Below are 21,874 nucleotides of genomic sequence, written 5' to 3' on the forward strand. Positions count from 1 at the left end.
GGCTTTGGATTATATATCTGTACCATTAATATTAAAAAATCTAAGGTATCAGAAGGCATAGATTCTGCTTTTGAAACTTTTGCCTTCATGCATATTTCTTTTGTTTTTGATGTGATTAGTCAATTCAGTCCTTACTGCTTGTTTTATTCTTTGCAAACTTGATGTGATTGAAAGCATTGATCTCTTAACTTGCACCAATACTTTCACTGATATTGTCTTTGTTCAAACTTGGTTAAGCTGTGCTTCAATTTAAAAATTCTCATTTTGCCCTTCTCTGTCTGTAATGTTTCCCCAGTTTTTCACTATTTGAGAAACTGGCTCTCTTCTAAATGCTAGTCTCTTTTCTCCCTCTGTTTAACTGCTCCATCATGTTTATTAGCTGCTGCAGCCCTAAAGAATTTCCTTGCTAAATCGCAGACTTTCTCACTTTTTTTCTTTCAAAAAGATCCTTTAAAATAAATTACTTTAACAGCTTTTGTTCATCTGCCTTTGTTTAATTTTTTGTGGCATCTCTATTTTTTCTGAAGTCATAATTTCCATTTGATAATTCTTAAAGTGTCCTGGGATGTACTTACTATGTTGAATGTATTGTATGGTATTGTTAGGAGTAAAGGATCTAAGGAAAGGCAAAAAGTTTTCCCAAATTCTGGCCAAATATTTATCCCCTGCAACTAATGTAATTCATCTTCCGTTTTTAACACTGATATGAATTTGAGACATCATTCATGATTTGTAGTTATGGCAAATGTTTTATTTGGAATATAAAGATTATATTTCCCCTTTGAAACTATTAAATCCTTTAATAGTTATTTATTTTTCTTTGGTATCAACAGTTCTGTAACTGTCTCCCCTCGCATTTAATATCTAATCCTCGATATTAGTTTCATTGTCCATCTCTATTTTTTCTGAAGTCATAATTTCCCCAAAGTTGTAGTATTGAAAAATGCCATAATTTATTATTTCGTGGAGCTATACAAATATAGATCAGGGCAGCAAGAACAACTGTGGCAGAGGAGGAGAAATTTATTGTCAGAAGTACTTCTTTGAGCAATTCATTCCTGGCTAAAGGATACGCATTACATTCTTGTGTCTTTGGGAAACATCAACTGGAACAGGTATTAGTTGGGAAATATTTTGGAAGTAGAGCATGATGTCAAAAAGTTTAGAATAATAATGGACGGGAAAAAGAACACAAAGTAATCTAACCTTTAAGTTTATTTTTGTATAATTCCTAATTTTTATAATTGAATGATTTTTTTTGTGCATGTCATGCCAACACACCTCTGTAAGTTCACAATACAAGTAAATATATGTGACGAATCAGTTTGATCCTTAATCCTGGAAAAGAATTGTCCTTTTGGGAACTTCCAATATTAATGTGATGAAAACTTATCTGACCCTGTAAATAATGGGGAACTTTAAGGTGTAGATGTTTCAGTTGTAGACTTGGTACATTCCCATGTGGGAGGTGTGATTGGTTATTTAAGTTGGAGCTCCCTGGATGACCAAGTGAATAAAACAGAACAGAAAAAGGGGATATTGCTAATGTCAGGTTGATGGTAAGGTCAGAGAGGAAGCAAAAATGGAAATAAGAAAATAATTAAAGCAAACATGAAAGTGTAAAAAAAGGTTATCCATAAATATGGATGAATATAGAAGAAAATCTGTTAACAGGAGAAGGGACTGATAAGTGATCAAAGAGACATTTATTTATGAGGCAGAAGCTGTGGCTGAGAATATAATGGAATATTTCAGCTTTCAGCTTGGAAGAAATTACTCCTGGAATATTAGCAAAGGAAGATGACTCTGAAGTTCTGAATGGGTTCATAATGGAGAAAGGATGCTTTAGAAGTGATGGCTTTAGTTGGTAATCAAATCACTGAGTCTAGGTGAGATACACAGGAGCATCTTTGTTGTAATGTAAGCCAGGAACTTGTTCAGGCACTGTTTATAATCTTGCAAACATATAAATTGAAATAAAAACAGAAACGCTGCAAATACTCATGGTCAAACAACAGCTGTCTAAAGTGGCAAAGTTATTATTTCATGTCAGAGACTTTATTGAATACAATAAAAGTTAAGTAAAAGTTGCAGAGAACTCGATGGGCCAAATAGCCTAATTCTGCTCCTATGTTTTGTGGTCTTAAGATAGTGGGAGGAACATGTATGACGAGGGGAATATTTGTGATGGCGAGACTGTATCCACTGGGTATTAAGAGGCTAGTATGCTGCTTTGTCTGTGTTAAATGTTGATAGTGGCAGGGCTTTAAGACATGCCCAGTAGATCAACCTGACTAATGAGAGTGAAATGTCTTTATTACTAAAGGTTTCAGATGGATATTTGGAAGAAATAGCCAGTTCTGATACAGACAGATAAAGCTAACTCCCCAAAGCTGGAGAATTGGAAAGAAATTTGCAAATGGCAACTTGCCCAGACGCATGATGAGGTGTTGTTCTTCAAGCTTGCATTGGGCCTTGTGGGAGGTTGCGCACACAGACGATTAGAGTGGATGTGGCTTGGAGAATTAAAGCAGCAGCTAAGTTGGAATCACTCCGGACTCCGTGCAAGTGCTGCACAAAGTGATTACCCAGTCTGCAGCAGAGTGTGGCATCAAGAAGCCCTGGTAAAAATGTAGTGGGTGGGCATCAAAAGTTTAAGCTTCAGATGTTGCACAGAAGAAGGTGATTGTGGTTTTTGTTGGTCCACCAATCTGTTCCCATGAGCATCCTAAGACTCTTGGCAATGTGGAGGATCAGAGGGATCTTGGGGTCAGAGTCCATAGGACACTCAAAGCTGCTGCACAGGTTGACTCTGTGGTTAAGAAGGCATACAGTGCATTGGCCTTCATCAACCGTGGGATTGCGTTTAAGAGCTGAGAGGTAATGTTACAGCTTTATAGAACCCTGGTCAGACCCCGCTTGAAGTACTGTGCTCAGTTCTGATCACCTCATTACAGGAAGGATGTGGAAGCTATAGAAAGGGTGCAGAGGAGATTTTCAAGGATGTTGCCTGGATTGGGGAGCATGCCTTATTAGAATAGGTTGAATAAACTCAGCCTTTTCTCCTTGGAGTGACGGAGGATGAGAGGCGACCTGAAGGAGGTGTAGAAGATGATGAGAGGCATTGATCATGTGGATTGTCAGAGGCTTTTTCCCAGGGCTGAAATGGCTAACATGAGAGGGCACAGTTTTAAGGTGCTTAGAAGTAGGTACGGAGGAGATGTCAGGGGTAAGTTTTTTACTCAGAGAGTGCATGGAATGGGCTGCTGGCAATGGTGGTAGAGGCGGATACGATAGGGTCTTTTAAGAATCTCCTAGATAGGTACATGGAGCTTAGAAAAATAGAGGGCTATGGGTAACCCTAGGTAATTTCTAAAGTTTTCTTGTGGGCAATCACAGTAAATCCAAGAAGCACAATGGAATCAATGAAAGACTGCACCCAACAAGACAGATAAACAACCAATGTGCAAAAGACAACAAACTGCAAATACAAAAAGAAAGACTAGAAAAAAAGAAATAATAATAAATAAATAAGCAATGAATATGGAGAACATGAGATGGAGTCCTTGAAAGTGATTCCATGTCTTCCGGGAAAGTTCAGTGTTGGGGCAAGTGAAGTTATCCCCTCTGGTTTAAGAGGTTGAGGGCTACAAACTGTTCCTGAACCTGGGGGTGTGGGTCTTGAGGCTCCTGTACGTCCTATACAATTCAATAAATGAACCAAACAAACAAAAATAAGAAGCAGGAGCAGGCCATTTCACCCTTTGGGCCTGGTTCATTAAGATCAAGGCATTGTGGTGGAAGATCAGTAATCAACATGCATAATCTCCATATCCCTTACTTCCTTCTATATTGAGATGCTTTTTTAAAAAGCATCTTGCAGAAGCCAGTCCTGCCGAAGGGTCTCAGCCCGAAACATCAACTGTACTTTTTTCCATAGATGCTGCCTGGCCTGCTGAGTTCCTCCAGTGTTTTGTGTGATTTCCAGCATCTGCACATTTTCTCTTGTTTTTCCTTTCTTAAAATCTCTGCTTTGAATGACCTCGATCACTGAGCCTTCCTGGTCCTCAGTAGAGAAATTGAAAGATTCATCATCTTTTGCTTTGAAGAAATTTTCCCTCATCTTTGATCTGCATAACTTATCCTGATTCTGAGGCACTACCATCCTGATTCTGGGCTACTTGGTGAAGGGAAAATTTAGCCTATGAACCTCTGTAAGAGCTTTAAGTTTCAGTAACATCTCCTCACATTTTTTTAAATTCTAGAGAATGTATACCAGTCTGTTCCATTTCTCCCACCATCCCAGGAACCAATTTTACACAATTTGTACTTCCCCGAATTGACAATAAACTGGATTGATCTAAGAACACTGAGGCTGTCTACAAGAAGGGTCAGAGCCATCTCTATTTCCTGAGCAGACTGAGGTCCTTTAACATCTGCCGGACGATGCTGAGGATGTTCTACGAGTCTGTGGTGGCCAGTGCTATCATGTTTGCTGTTGTGTGCTGGGGCGGCAGGCTGAGGGTAGCAGACACCAACAGAATCAACAAACTCATTCGTAAGGCCAGTGATGTTGTGGGGATGGAACTGGACTCTCTTACGGTGGTATCTGAAAAGAAGATGCTGTCTAAGTTGCAAGCCATCTTGGTCAATGTCTCCCATCCACTACATAATGTACTGGGTGGGCACAGGAGTACATTCAGCCAGAGACTCATTCCTCTGAGATGCAGCGCAGAGCGTCATAGGAAGTCATTCCTGCCTGTGGCCATCAAACCTTACAACTCCTCCCTTGGAGGGTCAGACACCCTGAGCCGATAGGCTGGTCCTGGACTTATTTCATAATTTACTGGCATAATTTACATATTACTAATTAACTATTTATTACTATTTTTCTATTACTATTCTATTACTAGTTATTATTTCCATGACTATTACTATTTACTAATAGTAGTATTACTATTACTATCTCTATCTATTTATTATTTATGGTGCAACTGTAACGAAAACCAATTTCCCCCGGGACCAATAAAGTATGACTATGACTACGGAAGGTACATGTTTTTCGGTAAAGGAGACCAAAGCTATAAACAACACTTACTTAGACCCTGTATAATTGAAATCAGGCCTCTTTTTACTCAAATCATTTGCTAGCTGCACGTGTATATTAGCTTTCAGTGATTTTTTTCCCCCCTGCATGTATAACCAGGTACCCTTGAACATCTTAATTCAATCTACCATTGTTTAAAAAGTATGCTTTTCTAGTTTGTGCACTAATAAGAGAAAGTGCCAACTTTAGAATTATATTGCATGCTGCAGTATGTAGACAATATTTGGTTTGGGAAGGTAATTACAAGTAATGTCATATCTTAAGTACATATTTCCATCTCCATGGTCCTCTTTGGAGCTAGTATGGACCTGACTGGCTGAGTTGTTTCCTTGCATGGAGTAACTTCTGATTCTGCACATAATTAGAATGAATACTTAGCCCCTTGAATCCGTTCTGTCTTTCAAGAAGTCATAACTAACTGGTAAACCAAAGACATTAAAGTCTTGCTGTCATGTCCCTTAATGCCTTTAGTACGGCAATCTTTGAGATTAACTATGAACTTAAATCAGTTCCTGATTACCCAAAAAAAGTTTCAAATGTCATCCTTTCATTTGTAAGTGTTTCTTAACTCCACTCCTAAAAATCTTTGCTCTGATTTTTACATGGTGCTCCCCCCCACTCCCTAACTAAGGAAGCTAGTTTCTCTCTATCATTTTAGTTCCCACTCACATCCTAAAAACTTTAATCAATCTATCCATTTACAATCTAAGTTCAATGGAATTCAATCCCAGTATGTGTAATCTCTTTTTTTTGTAATTTGAAGCAGGAAACCACACAGCATCCTGGTAAAGCTGCATTGCATGTTCCAAATTGGACTAATTTTACCAAAGATCAAGTGCTCGGAACTGGATCAGGACAATTCATAATCAGGAATTTGCATTGGTGCTGTATAATTTCTACCCCTTTCTGTTCAGGTTCTCTAAAATTTCCTGTTAAGGCAGAACTGCAGCCTTATTACCGCAGTCTTTGTGACTGCAGGTATTTTTCCCTAACTTTATTCCAGCAATCTCTTTTCTCATCAAAACCTAATTTTAAGAAGCTGGCTATTGTACTTATTAAATCCTTTTCTATTGTGATGTTCTTAACTACATTCTAGTTCATTTTAGTAGATTTTTACACTTGCCTATTCTCAATCACTACATCAGCTACTTCTTAAAATAATCTTCCAATTTGTATTGTTTATTCTGCATGGGATCTAATCCAATCCTATTATTTGCAGTCCTTTTTGAATAAATGACTAAAGTTATAACTTCAGAGATGGTGTGGCACCAAATTTTGAACAAAGCTTGAAAGTTGAGTGAAGTATTGGAGACGAGGTAAACATGCTATTTGCTTCAGGTTTCATTTGATTATCAATAAAGTTGGCTGAAATTTATGGCATACCAAGGTCCTAATGATTGGAGGTATCATTCAAATCAGTAGTAATCTGTAGCATTTCCAGTTTATTTCATTGGAAAAATGGTAATTGTGACCATATGAACTCTTGCCTTAAATAGAATATTCTATTTGTTTATTAATGTATTTTAGAGATACAGTGCACAATGAGCCTGTAGCCCACCTATTTAACCCTAGCTTAATTACAGGCGCATGGCCAAGTGGTTAAGGCGTTCGTCTAGTGATCTGAAGGTCACTAGTTCGAGCCTCAGCTGAGGCAGCGTGTTGTGTCCTTGAGCAAGGACACATTGCTCTGTGACGACACTGGTGTCAAGCTGTGTGGGTCCTAATGCCCTTCCCTTGGACAATATCGGTGGCGTGGAGAGGGGAGACTTGCAGCATGGGCAACTGCCGGTCTTGCCCAGGCCTGCACCCTGGAAACCTTCTAAGGTGCAAATCCATGGTCTCACAAGACTAACGGATGCCTATAAAATACAGGACAGTTTGCAATGACCAATTAACCAACTAACTGGTACGTCTTTAGAATGTGGGAAGAAAGCAGAGTACCTGGAGGAAGCCCACACATTCAGAGGGAGAATGTACAAGCTCCTTACAGTTGGCATTGGAGTCGAACTCTGAAATTTCACACAGCATGTACCAGTGATATTAAACCTGGCTCTGGCTTGAACTCCAACGCCTGAGCTGTAATAAAGTTGTGCTAACCGTGATGCTACCATGGTGAAATGGAGGTGAAGTTTGTGGAACGTATCAATTTGTAGTGAATGGATATTATCCCGCCTAGTCTTCCTTTTTGAGATGTTGATCCATTCAGAACATCCCTTGGCTTTCTCTGTTCCTTTTTTAAATTAAGCATTGATCAAACATAACAACAAAATCTATCTAATTCTGTATTACAGCCATTGATCAAAATTATGAAACTAAGTTGAAGAACAATTTATTAGTAGCCTTAAGCAATACATTCATACATATTAACATTTTTCTATCATAAAAGGAACTGCTCAATTGAAGCTTTATTTTCACTGGAGAGAATGTTCAATATCCTAAATATTATGCAACCATGGAATAAAGATTATCTCTTCCAGATATACTGGAACAAATCTACAAAGGTATTATAAATTAGTATTCATATTAGTTATGTAATACTTTTCCTGTTTTAAGTTTTAATGCATAATGCATTGGGTATAATTTTTATGCAATATTATAATCAAAGCTTGCTTATAAATAGGTTATGAGACAGCTCTGTTCCAGGAATGCTGTTGTCCTAATTTAATTACATGGTGAATTTTGTAATTACCATATTGTAAATCATGATTTACATTGATATTTTTCATATAGTTCCTTTTCATGTTTGTTCTAAAACTTTCTGTGATGTTCAGTGATGTGGTTTGTAATTTATACATCCATTTCTGTAAACATGATCTGCAGTTTAGACACACCACATTATATGGTAAGCAAAACCCAGCATCCTGTCAGAGGAAATTCTGTTGCAGTCACAGTGGGCCTTTTCAGATTTGGGATGAGAACTGTACAGCTGTGTGCATTTATTTTGAAAAGTCATCCTGAGAGCGGTCACATCCTGAGATGCTGATCATTGCCCAAAAATAATATAGAGGAAGCTGCGTCAGGAGCACCAGACACAACAGACAACCCTAGCAGATTCGCAGGTGAAGTGTTGCCTCGCCTGGAAGGACTGTTTGGGGCCCTGAATGGAGGTGAGGGAGGAGGTGAACTTTGTACCATTACCTTCTGCTTCCTACCGTCAAGCCAATTATATCCACTAGAGTGGACGTATCTCCTCTCCCTGGATCCCATGTGATCTAGACTTAAGATTAGCTTCCGAATAGGGCCCTGTCAAAGACTTTGCTAAAATCCATATAGATAATGGTGAATGTCATGGTAGCATAGCAACTAGCGCGGTGCTATTACTGTTCGGGGCGTTCTGGTGTTCTGAATTCAATTCCGGTGCCGTTCTGTAAGGAGTCTCTGTATGTCTTCTTCATGGAATGTATGGCTTTTCCCTGGGTGCTCCAGTTTCCTCCCATGGTCCAAAGACATACAGGGTAGTTTAATTGGTCATTGTAAATTTTCCCATGATTAGGTTAGGGTTAATCAGGTTTGTGGGGTTGCTGGGGCAGCGTATCGTTAAATTACATCCACTACCCTTCTGTCATCTTGCATTTCTCTTTTAAAAAAAAACTCTAACAGATTTCTGAGATATGATTTCCCACACGCACAAAGCCTTGTTGGCTATCCCAAATCAGTCCTTATCGATCCAAATGCTGGTAGATCCTGTCCCAAAGACTCCCCTCTTGACTTTGCTGCCCTTCTTAAATAATGGTACAACGTTAACAACCATCCAGTCTTCTGGTATTTCACCTGTGGCTAACAAAAATGCAAATATCTCTGCAAGAACTTCTACAGTTTTCCAATAGGTCCAAGGATGCCCTTGATCAGGCTCTGCAAATTCATCCACCTTACTGAGCTTTAAGGATGCCACTACTTATCTTTGGTAATTTGTATATGATCCAAGACATTGCAATTCATTTGCCTCAATTCCTTAGCTTCCATGATCTTCCCTATTATAAAAATTTATGGGAAGTATTCATAAAAAATCTCACACATCTCCTGTAGCTCCATACATAGATGGTCATGTTGGTCCTTCATGTCACCTAATCCCTCCCTAGCCACCCTTTACTTTTAAAGTACCTGCACAATATTTTGGGATTTTCCTTAGCCTTGCCTGCCAGATTTATCCTGTGCTGTACTTTTGCCCTTCTGATATCCCAAGTGTACTCCTTCACTTATGCTTATTTAAGGGTTCACTTGATCCTAACTGTCTAAACGTGATGTATGCCTCCTCCTTAAGCATATTTTATGATCAGATTTTTCTTGTGTTTAACATTCTACTATCCACTTATAACTTGGAACACCATGACTTGTGTTCTTGCCAGCATCCTTTTCCATCTTCTTGAAGGTCTTAGTGGCTTGGATGTGTTCCAATAAATTAGCTGTCAGATCTTTGTTCTGGTTTACATTTTTCAAACCCTGTATTTCTGCAAATTCTCCTAATAGACTCACGGAATTGTGGAGTCAGAATCAAGTTTATTATCACTAACCTATGTCATTAAATTTGTTGTTTTGCAGCAACAGTACAGCGCAAGACAAAAATGTTTCTGTTACAAAAATAAATGGTGTAAAAGCCAAATAATGAAGTAGTGTTCATTGGATCATGGACTGTTCAGTATTCTGATGGTGGAGGGAAAGAAGCTGTTCCTAAAATGTTAAATGTGGGTCTTCAGGCTCCTGTACCTCATCCCCAATGGTAGTAAAGCAAAAAGGGCATATCCCATTTGGTGGAAGTTTTTAATGATGGATGCCCTTTTGCTCTCACGATGACCTTCTTTATGTCATATCTTGATCCCTGGTAGGGCACTAGATTTCTGGTCTTGTACACCATAGATCTTGCCTTCAACACACTCTGAATCTCATGATTCATGCAAAACTTCTGGTTTGTGAAGACTCAGTATACTCTTGAACGCACTTGCTCATCCATGCAGGTTTTGATGAAGCCTATGATGACTGGCATATTGATTCAGATCCAAAGATGAATCCCTGAATATGGTCCAGTCCACCAATTAAAAGCATTCCTCCACCTCATTTGACCTCTGCTGCTGTGGTCCTCTATCTCTGGCAATACACTGTCGAGCACAGCCAGGTGATCAGACTTGCCAAAGTACCTATCAAGAGTCTAATAGCTGGTAGACTTGATTACACTCGGGAGCAGGAGAGGAAAGATGATTCATTTCACCATTTTTATTTCTTGACATTTTATTGTGTCTTTCATTATTCTAAATATTAAAATATTTTTACTTTAAATTATTAATATTAGAAACATTTTTTTAAAATCACAAAAAATTCCCTCCCCTCAGCTTTTAATTGAACGTGGTCATACAGTTTTGGTTGCAGCCTCAGAAAAACGGTGCCCGATATCAAGTTGTAGTGAGGCCTCACCATCATGCATTGCCCAACTTCTGGATACACTTTGTTAGTGAGCTTGGCCCTCTGCGTCTGACCAGGATGGGAACTGTGGCTGGTGAATTCAGGTGGTGGGCCAGGTATGTTAAGATCTGTCACATTATTCAACTTTGTATTCTGTAAGCTGTCTGGTAAGAGGTTCTAAACGCTTTGGGAATTAAAATGTATCAAAGCTTAATAGTTTTATCCAAATTTTGAAAACTCTTAGTGCACTGGAATATGCAATGGTATAATTTGATTATAATCTTCAAATGTAAGAGAACACTCATCTATCTGGGTATGAATGTGTAATTGACTGAAATAACATTGTTTTCTAATGCCTACAAAGTCACCTGTCTTATTCTTAATTATCTTTATTAATTTGATCCTATAATTGACAATATGGAAAACTATAAATACTGCTAGGCACCTTAGTTTCATGATTAAGTCACTGTCTAAAACTGTAATTATTTGAAGCGCGTAGAAAGTGAATATTCAGGATCCTGATACAGTGACTGACATGGTGCATACAATCTTTTCTGTATGAAGCTATGCTGGGCACTTGATTTGGCAGACGTGTGCAGAATAAATTACTAAAAATAATCTCCTTTGCGGGGGCTTTAGGCTGGCAGTGGTTACTGATGTAATGCATTGAATGTAGTTCTTTGCAAAAGGGCAGAGGGGAAATAAGACATTTCTGGTAGGAGTGGCATTCCTTTAAACTGCTGACGCATTCAGCTGTTTGTATCTGTTGCTTCCAAAAGTCTGAACCCAGAATGTCTTCCCCCACTAAGTTCTTTCACAAGTGAACAAAGCTGTATCTGTAATTAGCTGGAATATGTGAAAGTTTTGCACAATGTGCTTGTGTGAATTTCTTTTTTTTTAATTGAATCCTCTACTGTGCAATTGAAATATGGGTTGCTTTGTGCCTAATGTCCTGAAACAGTACAGCCATTTTCTGACAGAATTAAAAGCTTTTTAAATGTTATAGATACAAGTATTGTGGTAATGTTGGCAACTACCAAGAATTGTTGGTTTCATTGCTTCCCCTAATCATTACCAGCATCACAGCAAAGATAAAGTAGAAAGTGTTTCTTTTGTTGGTCAGATGAGATATGGAATACTGCAGAGTCATTAACTCAGAATGCATTCACGTTGTCTAGCATGTTCTTCTAATCTGATCACATGTATAAATTATCCTTTCAAATAGAATTTAGTACAGCCTTTGAATTGAGGATACAATAAAAGCTGATTATATGTCTTGGGTAACACTTCTAGCTTCCATGTTCATGATTCTGGTTACTTTAATTTAGAGTCCTTCAAAATGTCTTGCCTCACCCTTATTTTGAAAGAGCAAGGAGAGCTTGATTTCTTCTTCCCTACCCCAAACTTGATTCATAAATTTCCATGAAGTTGTTTCAAGAAATAAACTTGGAACCAACATTTCTGTGGAAGTCTTACCAAACATGTTGAACTCGAATCATTGACTTCTGGGAATCTGAAATAGAAGCAGAAATTGTTGGAAGCACTCAGCAAGACATGCGACGTCTGTGGGAAGGGAGGCAGCGTGAGTGTTTCAAACTATTGATCCTTCATTGCATCATTTGTTGACTTGATTAACCCCTTTAGTCTCTGCCATCTATTTATTTGCTTGGGTCATATCAGTCCCATGTTTCATGGATCAGTTCTTTCAATGACTTTTTTTATTGTTAAAAGATCACATTACCATTAGTATTTTTGTTTTCATTTCTTGTGTTTACCCTTCAGTTTTTCTGTTTGATTGAGTGCCCTGTCTTTGATTATGTGCTGTAATCCTCGGCCAGTCACTTTGTGTAACCAGTACTGACAGAAACATTCCTGCTACCCAACAGACTGGGGCCCACACACCACACACATCAGGAACCTAGCCATAGTGCAATATGACTACAAGCTTTCACCCCACCAGTGTGACATCATTGCCAGTTGAATCTGAGAAAAAATTTCCTGTTTGTAAAAATAAATCGGTACTTAGTAGAACATATTGTTCGTAGCCGACTCAGTCTCTTGGGCAATGTTTTGTAAAGCATTGAGGCCTTCCATGCCACAAAAATAGCTCCACCCAAAAAAGTGACTAAAACATGTTTTACTTTAAAACGGAATATTCACTATCTAAGTATCATAATTTTATATAATTAAATCTCCCTTTGGCCTTTGTTCTAAAATTCCCCAGCCCTGACAACATCTTTATAAATTTTGTCTCTATCTTCACGGATGCATTCACATTCTATCTGCAGTATGGTAAGCTACCGGGTGAGCAGCTTCAAGTTCCTGAGTGTCATTGTTCGCTGAAGATCTCTCGTAGGTCTAGCATATTAATGCAATTATGAAGAAGGTGTGACAGTGGCTATGTTCCATTCGGAGCTTGAGGATATTTGGTATGTCATCAAAGACTAGCAAATTTCTACAGATGTACCATGGGGAGCTTCCTGACTGGTTGTATCACCATCTGATATGGAGGTGCCAAATCAGAGGATCAGAAAGCTGCAGAGGGTTGTAAACTCAACCAGCTCCATCATGGGCACTAGCCTCCCCACCATCGAGGATATCTTCAATTGGTGATATCTCAAAAGGTGGAATCCATCATTTAGGACCCTCATCACCCAGGACATGGCCTCTTATCATTGCTACTATCAAGAAGGAGGGACAAGAGTCTGAAGACATATATCTTTACGTAACATAAATATTTTTGCCCCTCATGTATGTGAAGGATGTAAGAAATAAAGTCAGTTCAATTCAATATTTTAGGAACAGTTTCTTCCCCTCCACCATCAGATCGCTGAACAGACCATGAACATTGTTGCTCTCCTTTTGCAGTTCTAATCTGTTTTTTATATTTCTAAATGTAACTTGTAATATTTTTATGTATTGCATTGTACTGCTGCCACAAAACAGCAGACTTCACAAGATATGTCAGTGATAAAAGTGAATCAGATTCTGGTAACTGGACTCTTGCTAGAGTTGATTAGGGTTTTCTGCAGTCCCATTGTGACTTGCTCTTTCATTTTATTCTTTGACAGATAGCACGACATGCAAAATATTTGCCCTTAATCATTTTATCTCTATAGAAACAATCTTCAGTTCTGTAGATGTACATGCCAAGATGATAGTTTCTGTCATGTAGTTATCATGTTATCCTTGCGTGGGAAAGGTTCCTGGTTTGAAACATTTGGTGATACTATGGAGCAATTAGTTGAGCTATTGCCTCAGCTCCTGCAACATGGATTTGATCCTAACCTCTGGTTGTGTTTATGTTCTCTCTGTGACCGTGTAGGTTTCTTCCTCGTGCTCTAGTTCACGCCCATATCCTAAATATATGTGGGTGGGTAGGTTAGTTCACAACTAAATGGTTCTATCTGAGAGAAGCTGATGGAAATGTACGGAGAATAAAATGGTTTAGTATAGGAATAATGTAAGGAATTAAAAGGCTGCTTAATGATAGTTAGTGACTTGGTAGGTTGAAGGACCTGGTTCCCTGCTGCTTCTCACTGTGATTCTGTGCTCTGTTTCTGGATGACTTGTGGCTAATTGCACATCTAGTAAATTTATTTTACCACTTAAATGAATGTCAGATGTGCTCTCTAAATCTTTAAACAATCTTTGGGCAATGAGCAGGAGTCTTTTCTCCTGTAACAAACACACATCGCTGTGGGAAGCTTCCTGCGCTTACAAATAGTGTTCCATCCAAAGAAAACCAGTGAATAAGAAGGAATTAGAACAAGCTCATAATCTCCTCCTCCTCTAATTGGATTTTGTTTGTTATTTGGAAATTTAATCGGTTTGTGCCATATATACAATTATTTGATCTTCAAAAGTGTATAGCTGTTAAATATATTTGGAAATAAAACATTGTTATTTTGGGTATAACCTTTCATCACTGATTCAGGTTGGATTTGAAATACTAACTTGTTTTCTCCTCAGAACTGAAAAGAACTTAGACAGTTTTCTCTTTTTTAGCTGTGTAGAATGTGCTGTTTAATCAGTTTTTTTTATCCTAGATCGCAAGCAGTTGATGACGGGTGGTTGGAATGTGTGGTCTATCACTAACCTGCCTGAACAAGCTATGCTTACGTACTTTTAGGCAAGAGGCACATTAATTAACGAGACTGGTATTAGCTCATTTTTAACGTGTATTGATTTGGAAGCTTGTAACATCTCCTCTGTTCATTTTCATAATAAATTTAATAACAAATAAGAGTAGTAATTTATATATTTAACATATTAACAAGATTAATTTAAAAATAGCATTTGACATTATCAACAAGATTTGTGTATTATTATAAACAACTTTTCCTGAGGTACTAAATATTTAACGTGAATAATAATCTAAAATGAACACAAAATGTTGACAGTGCAAATATCTACTGTATTAATCACAAATCTATCAGAAATGAAAATCATTAACTTCCAGTTCTTTCACCATATTTCCCAAAATTTGCTCATCTTCTGAAATTGTGTTCTTAATCTTCTATTTCCAGCCACTATTTCATAATTTTACATCTTTATTCCTTCCATTTATTTTTACTTCCACTTTTCAACAGGTTCTTGTTTATGGAGAAATAAGAGACTACAGATAATGGATTGTGGAACAAACAGAAACAGCTGGTAGAGCTCAGTGGATGAAGTAGAGAGGGAAAGGAATTGTTGCCATTCTGGGTCAATACCCTGAGGATGGAAGGGGAAAATGGCCAGTATAGAGATGAGTGGGGATGGGGTGAGATAAATTAGTGGACCAAGGACAGGTGAGGATGGGGTAGGGTTGAGAGACAGATGCAGATGGGTGATAACTGGAAGCAGACAAGGCTACAAATGGCAGAAGGGGATAATGGGAGCTGTTTGAAGGAGAAATGGGATTTAATCCCTCCCTTAAATTATTACCTTCCTTACTTATCAGCTTCCAGCACCTGTAGCCTTCATATCCTCAGTTATCACCCACCAGTCTCTATCTGTATCTTCACTCGTCCCTCCTGCTCTCCCCCCCCCAAAATCTGGCTCCATCTACACCCATTTTTCCCCCTTGTCTACTTCCATCTATCATTCACCTACCTCTGTCTTCCTGCTTCCCCACCTGGCTCCAGTGGCCTTTCGCCCTTCATCCTTCACCACTTCTTGGTGCACCTACCATCCCCTGTCTCACCCTCCCTCTGCTCCTCTTTATACCAGCAATTTTCCCTCTACCACTCTGTCTTGATGCAGGGTGTCGGCCTGAAACATTGACGTTTCCTTTACCTCCATAGATGTTGCTCTACACATTGAGTTCCCCCAGCTGTTTGTTTTAGGTTCTTACGGTATGGGTGACTCTTCAATTAGGGGCATTTTGACTACCTGAAATTCTGAAAAATGAAATTTCTTGAAATTTTATTTTGTTTATGTGATAACCTTTATTTTAGGTTCTGGAATGAAGACCAGATCTTGGTATTGATCAACCTTTAAGAGAACTTTTATATTTTAGGACTTTTTTGCAAGAGTTTTTACGAATGAGTGTCATTACCATCACACTATCAAAATACTGAATTTAATTTAAAGTGAAATGACTAACAAAGATTTCAAAGTCAGTCCTGCAAATAAAAACCATGCTCTTTAATAAATTTGTTTTAACTCATTTTAAGTACATTCAGAATATATTTTTGAGACACACTTAAGAGTGTCAATATTTTCCTTGGCTAAACAGCGAAACACTTGTTTACTAATTAGACTATTGGAATTTTACTCTTTTTTTGACAGAATGTTGATTTTTGGTATCAAAGCAGTTGACTCCAGCAAATGAGTTCAGACCAATATTGCTAAACAAAGCTTTATTTTCCTTCAAAATTGGCACAGTGATGGTAATGACAAAATACTTCTGACAATGCCAAACAATAGTTTTTGTTTAACTTTAACTCTGATAAAGCATCTATCCAACTAGAAAAAGCAATACTTTCAAATAAACACATCCTTACAGTCTGCACTATTTATCAAAATTCCATAGGAGTTCACAGTTTTTAAGGCAGATGGCTGGAGAACTTTCTTGAAACCATCCACATGAAACAGCTAAACTAGGCATAGTCTAGTCTTGTTTTTTTTAAAAAAAAATGCTTATAAAATACCTGCCTAACCCTCCCCAACTCTGGAATAAGCAGCAACTCAAATTTCAAACGGATTATAGAGATTATTTTTCAACTGTCCATAAGAGAGAACACTTTTTAAACACTGACAAAATATTTACTCAACTCACTACACACTTTGTTTTTATCAGTAAGACTTCTGAAGCATTCACAGAAATCTCAACAACTCTGAAAAAGGCAACACATGAAACTTAAAGCTCTTTCTTGTAGTCTCCATTAGTGTATAGGTGAAGCCTCAGGAAGATGGAGGTCATTCTGTTCTTGTTGCTGGCCTGCTGGAGATTCTGGTGGGGTATTCTCTGCTATAAAACTTTGTACTGCCTGACATACCTTATCAGCAGCCTCTTTGTTTCTTTGATTAATTCTCCACTGTCATTTCTTCTGTGTCTGTTTGTGCTTTGGTAACTGTGAGATGATCTTAAGTTTCCCTGTCTCCCTTTTTTTATATCTCTTTTTCTTTCAAGGTACTTCTGATATTTCACTGGGTCTTTAATTGTGTGTCTGTATTTTTTTTTGATCGGTCTGCTGATGATTTTGGGGCCATCTTGACAACTTCACTACCAGTTGTATGATGGTAAAGGTGAAATGGTTGTGACATTTCTCACTTTTTAAAGAAAAAGTTGGCTAAGTCTCGCACTTGCTAACTCAGCTGGATAGCAGGCTTGTAAATGTTATTTCTGTATACGAGGAGTGTTTGATTAGTTCATGGCCTAAGGTAGATGGAGTCAATTTTAGAAAACGTAGCACATTTATTTTTCCTACATTTGCACACTTAGTCCAGTGGTTGTGGAGCATACGGATCCCTTCTTTGTAGAAGTCGGCTTCTTGGATATCCAGAAGTGGTCCACAGCAGGGGTGATTAATAAGTTCGTGTCCGAAGGTAGAAGGAGATGAGTTATTATCTTCAAACTTTCTGCATTTTCACTCAAAGAGTTGAACTGCACGTGCATGTAACAAGAGCTGTATAACTCATCTCCTTCTACCTAAGGCCATGAACATATCAATCACCCCTGCTATGGACCACCTGGAGGTCCAAGATGCTCTCGTTACATGCATGTGCAGTTCAACTCTTTGAGTGAAAATGCAGAAAGTTTGAAGTTAATAACTCGTCTCCTTCTACCTTAGGCCACTAACTTATCAATCACCCCTGCTGTGGACCACTTCTACAAAGAAGGGATCCGTATGTTCCATGACCGCTGGGCTAAGTGTGTACATGTAGGAGGGGACTATGTGAAAAATAAATGTGCCAGGTTTTCTAAAATTGACTCCTTCTACCTTAGGCCACAAACTTATCAATTGCCCCTCGTATTTAAATTAAGTGAAGTTATTTATTTTTCCGTATAACACTCAAATAATAACTCATTTGGTAATGACACATAAACATACTCTCAGATCAGGATGAAAAATATTTAAATTACTCAATTTCTGGACATCAAAACGTCAGTCTTCTGTCATGACAGCCACATGCTCCCCTGTCTCTTCTCCTTTTAATGACATCACATAAGCAGTTATTTGGGGAAAAAAAGTTGGTCTCTAAAATGTGTTGCATATTGGTAATGACAGAAGTGTTGGGTACAGCGATTTCTTTGTCATAAAAATTGCACAAATTATATTTTAAACAGCCCACATGAATTTGACGTGTTGTAAAAGTTCTTGTGAGAAAACACAAACTAAAATTTAATGAATTTACCCCTACTATTATTTTATTTTGAAGACAAAGTTACAGAGTCTGGTTAGGGGACAAGCCCTGATTGAGAAGTTGCAGAACCTGGTCCTCTGTACCTCCCTCTGCAATTGGATCCTCAACTTCCTAACCAGAAGATCACAATCTCTGAGGATTGGTGATGACAGATCCTCCTCACTGATGATCAACACTGGTGCACCTCAGGGGTGTGTGCTTAGCCCACTGCTCTACTCTCTATATACACATGACTGTGTGGCTAGGCATAGCTCAAATACCATCTATATATTTGCTGATGATACAACCAATGTTGGTAAAATCTCAGGTGGTGACGAGAGGGCGTACAGGAGTGAGATATGCCAACTAGTAGAGTGATGCCACAGCAACAACCTGGCACTCAATGTCAGTATGATGAAAGGGCTGATTGCGGACTTCAGGAAGGGTAAGACAAAGGAACACATACCAATCCTCATAGAGGGATCAGAAGTGGAGAGGGTGAGCAGCTTCAAGTTCCTGTGTGTCAAGATCTCTGAGGATCTAACCTGGTCCCAACATATCAATGTAGTTATAAAGAAGGCAAGACAGCAGCTATACTATATTACAAGGTTGAAGAGATTTGGCATGTCAACAAATACACTCAAAAACTTTTATAGTTGTGCCGTGGAGAGCATTATGACAGGCTGCATCACTGTCTGGTATGGAGGGGCTACTGCACAGGACCGAAAGAAGCTACAGCAGGTTATAAATCTAGTCAGCTCCATCTTGGGTACTAGCCTACAAAGTACCCAGGACACCTTTAGGGAGCTGTCTCAGAAAGTCAACATCCATTATTAAGGACCTCCAGCACCCAGGGCATGCCCTTTTCTCACTGTTACCATCAGGTAGGAGGTACAGAAGCCTGAAGGCACACACTCAGCGATTCAGGAACAGCTTCTTCCCCTCTGCCATCTGATTCCTAAATGGGCTACCTTTAGACACTACCTCACATTTTTTTATAATACACTGTATTTCTGTTTTTTGCACTTTTTTCAAGTTTTTAACTCACTTAAAAATTTAGAAAATATTATTTATGAAATATACTGAAAATTTAGTTATTATTACCTAACTTTTTAAAACTACTGTACTTGTTTTTGTAAAATATATTTTTTTTCTTGAAAATCTACCCCAGGGACAGAAAGGTTACGCTAATGAAAGAATCACCCATATATATATATATATGCCTGAATATAGGAGAGTGACCTATGATGGCCAGGAACTGGGGTTGAGGAGGAGATTTTTAAAAAAGGATCAGCCATGATTGAATGGCGGAGCAGATGCGATGGGCCAGATGGCCTAATTCTGAATTGAATTCTGAGGTGACAGATGGATGAAATGAGGTAGGGTGCTTCTTCCTGTGGAAGTAGAATATAGGTTTAAATCTAAGTTGCAAAGACATTAATCACAGTAATGGTAAATATTCTGGCTCATTTTAATTCTGTACCTAGGGAGGGATAGAATAGATAATAAAATGTGGAATAGTTTGATGTGATTGAACTTCGTTTTCCCCCATGGCTTATTTGGCCGGCGGGTGGACGGGCGTAGGAGGTGGAACTTAGTGCAGACGAACAGCAAGGTGAACAATGGCAAGCATCCAGGAACGCATCAGCCAGTACCGGACAGCGCCCTTTGATGCCAGGTTCCCCAACACCAACCAGACCCGCAACTGCTACCAGAACTACCTGGACTGTCATCGCTGCCAGAAGGCTCTGACCGCTCAGGTCAAGGATGTGTCCGTGTGTGAGTGGTATAACAGGGTATATAAGTCCCTGTGCCCCGATCTTGTGTTAACAAATGGGATGATCAGAGGGAGCCGGGAAGCTTCCCTGGGAAGATCTGAATGTCCAGTTGGGACATGGTTCTCTTTCTCTGTCTCTTTCCTCCTCTATCCCCCCCGCCCACCAAATCTTTTGTTGTCTTCTCTCTTACCCAAAGTCTACCTTGGACCTTTGCTGATTGAGCGAGGGGGGTGTGGTGGAGTTAATGTTCACGAGCCCTCCCCCAGCTCTCTGCTCCCTTTTTCTGTTGGAGATAGGTTTTGGGGTTTCACTGACTTTGAGCTCTCTATGTCTGTAATTCAACAATAAAATGCTTCCATGAGGAGCCCTTCCCTAAAAAAGTAAATAAATAAATTATGGTTCATCAATAACCATATGTTGATTAACATTCTTGTGAACAGAGGCAGTAGAAGTGCCAAGCATACTATGTTCAGTGTAAGTATATCATTTCAAATGTTATGTGCATGTGTTTTGAGTATTTGAATGATTGATAGCTAAGGATACAAATTGAGTTTCTTTGTTCAAAACAAAGTCATATACAAACTTAAAGAACAGAAATTGGAAACTAAATTGTCACCTTCAAATGCAAATAGGTTTGTGTATTTTTTGCAGGATTAGCCAGAGTTCCAAAGCAGTGAGTCAGGGAGCCTTCTCATTTGCCAATGATAATGCTGGATTGTTTGGTGTGGGTGGAATGGAATTTGATAACTCACAGTAATGAATGTTGAGCTTATCTGAGGAACTGTTGTTCATTATGAAGGGTCTTTGATATTTTGATCAAATTACCTCTACAAAGAAAATTAACAATCAGCAATCCTTGTTTTTTGATTTCTTTTCCCCTCTGTATTCAGATATCACAAATTTTCCTTGCTCTTTCATAATGATTAAATGTTTGTCCTTTTTAGCATTATTAAAAAGTTTATGTATTTCATTTGAAAATCTGCGCAGATACATATTTTGTGTATATATTGGCTTGTTGAAAGTTGTTAAGACTTCCTCCTGGTTCTAATACATCTTTTTTATTGCTGTTTCACTCAGTTACACAGACTCCTGTCTTCTAAAACCACGTTGGTTAACTATGTTCCCAGTATGTTCACCCTGACAACTTGGCTTCTCCCTGGTTTTCTAAGCCTGCTCCTCTTGGTGCTTAGTTCTGTCTCCTATGCTGGAGAATTTAAGTTTTGCGACAACATGTTAATCTCTTTTAACTCCATATTTGCTTTGTCATTCCTGGACTTTTGATACAAAAAAAAGGAGGAATGCCAGAAATGAATGTTGTTATATTTAGCATGGTAGCATAGTGGTTAGCATAACGCCTTACAGGTAAGTGACCCAGGTTCAATCCCCACAGTGCCTGTAACGAGTTTGTACGTTCTCCCTGTGATCGTGTGGGTTTCCACCGGGTGCTCTGGTTTCCTCCCACAGTCCAAGGACTTACTGGCTGGTAGGTTAATTGGTCATTGTACATTGCCCTGTGATTAGGCTAGGGTTAAATCGGGGATTGCTGGGGGGCGTGGCTTGGAGGGCTGGAATGGCCTATTCTGCGCTGTATCTCAATTCATAAATAAAATCTAATGCACTTTAAACCTGGCTAAAGAATTTTTTTTTGGATGAAAATTAGTTTTTGCAGGTCAATTAGATTTGTTGGCCATTTTGGCAAGTTATCATACAGAAATATGCTGCCCATCACCTCCCTCTCTTGCTCTTCCTCCTTCCCTTTCTT

The 21,874-nt window shown here is 38.7% G+C and overlaps 1 protein-coding gene and 1 pseudogene across 6 annotated transcripts in view; both read left to right on the plus strand.

The window, feature by feature from the left end:
• The window catches only part of pfdn1 (prefoldin subunit 1), a 78,119-nt gene that overhangs the window by 26,859 nt on the left and 29,386 nt on the right, over positions 1–21,874 (plus strand). The window contains exons 4-5 of one of the 6 annotated variants that reach the window (XM_063053409.1): positions 10,457–10,617; positions 14,551–14,714. The exons of 2 other annotated variants lie outside the window; for them this stretch is intronic. In XM_063053409.1, the coding sequence (XP_062909479.1) occupies positions 10,457–10,617; positions 14,551–14,599 (210 nt within the window). In that variant the 3' untranslated portion in view covers positions 14,600–14,714. Of the gene's footprint in view, positions 1–10,456; positions 10,618–14,550; positions 14,715–21,874 lie in introns of those variants that run through there. 3 more of the 6 variants (XM_063053406.1, XM_063053407.1, XM_063053410.1) reach the window with 3 other exon arrangements.
• LOC134349305 (cytochrome c oxidase subunit 6B1-like) lies at positions 19,376–20,331 on the plus strand (annotated as a pseudogene).

This window comes from Mobula hypostoma, chromosome 7 (assembly GCF_963921235.1).
Source record: "Mobula hypostoma chromosome 7, sMobHyp1.1, whole genome shotgun sequence".
Taxonomy (NCBI): domain Eukaryota; kingdom Metazoa; phylum Chordata; class Chondrichthyes; order Myliobatiformes; family Myliobatidae; genus Mobula; species Mobula hypostoma.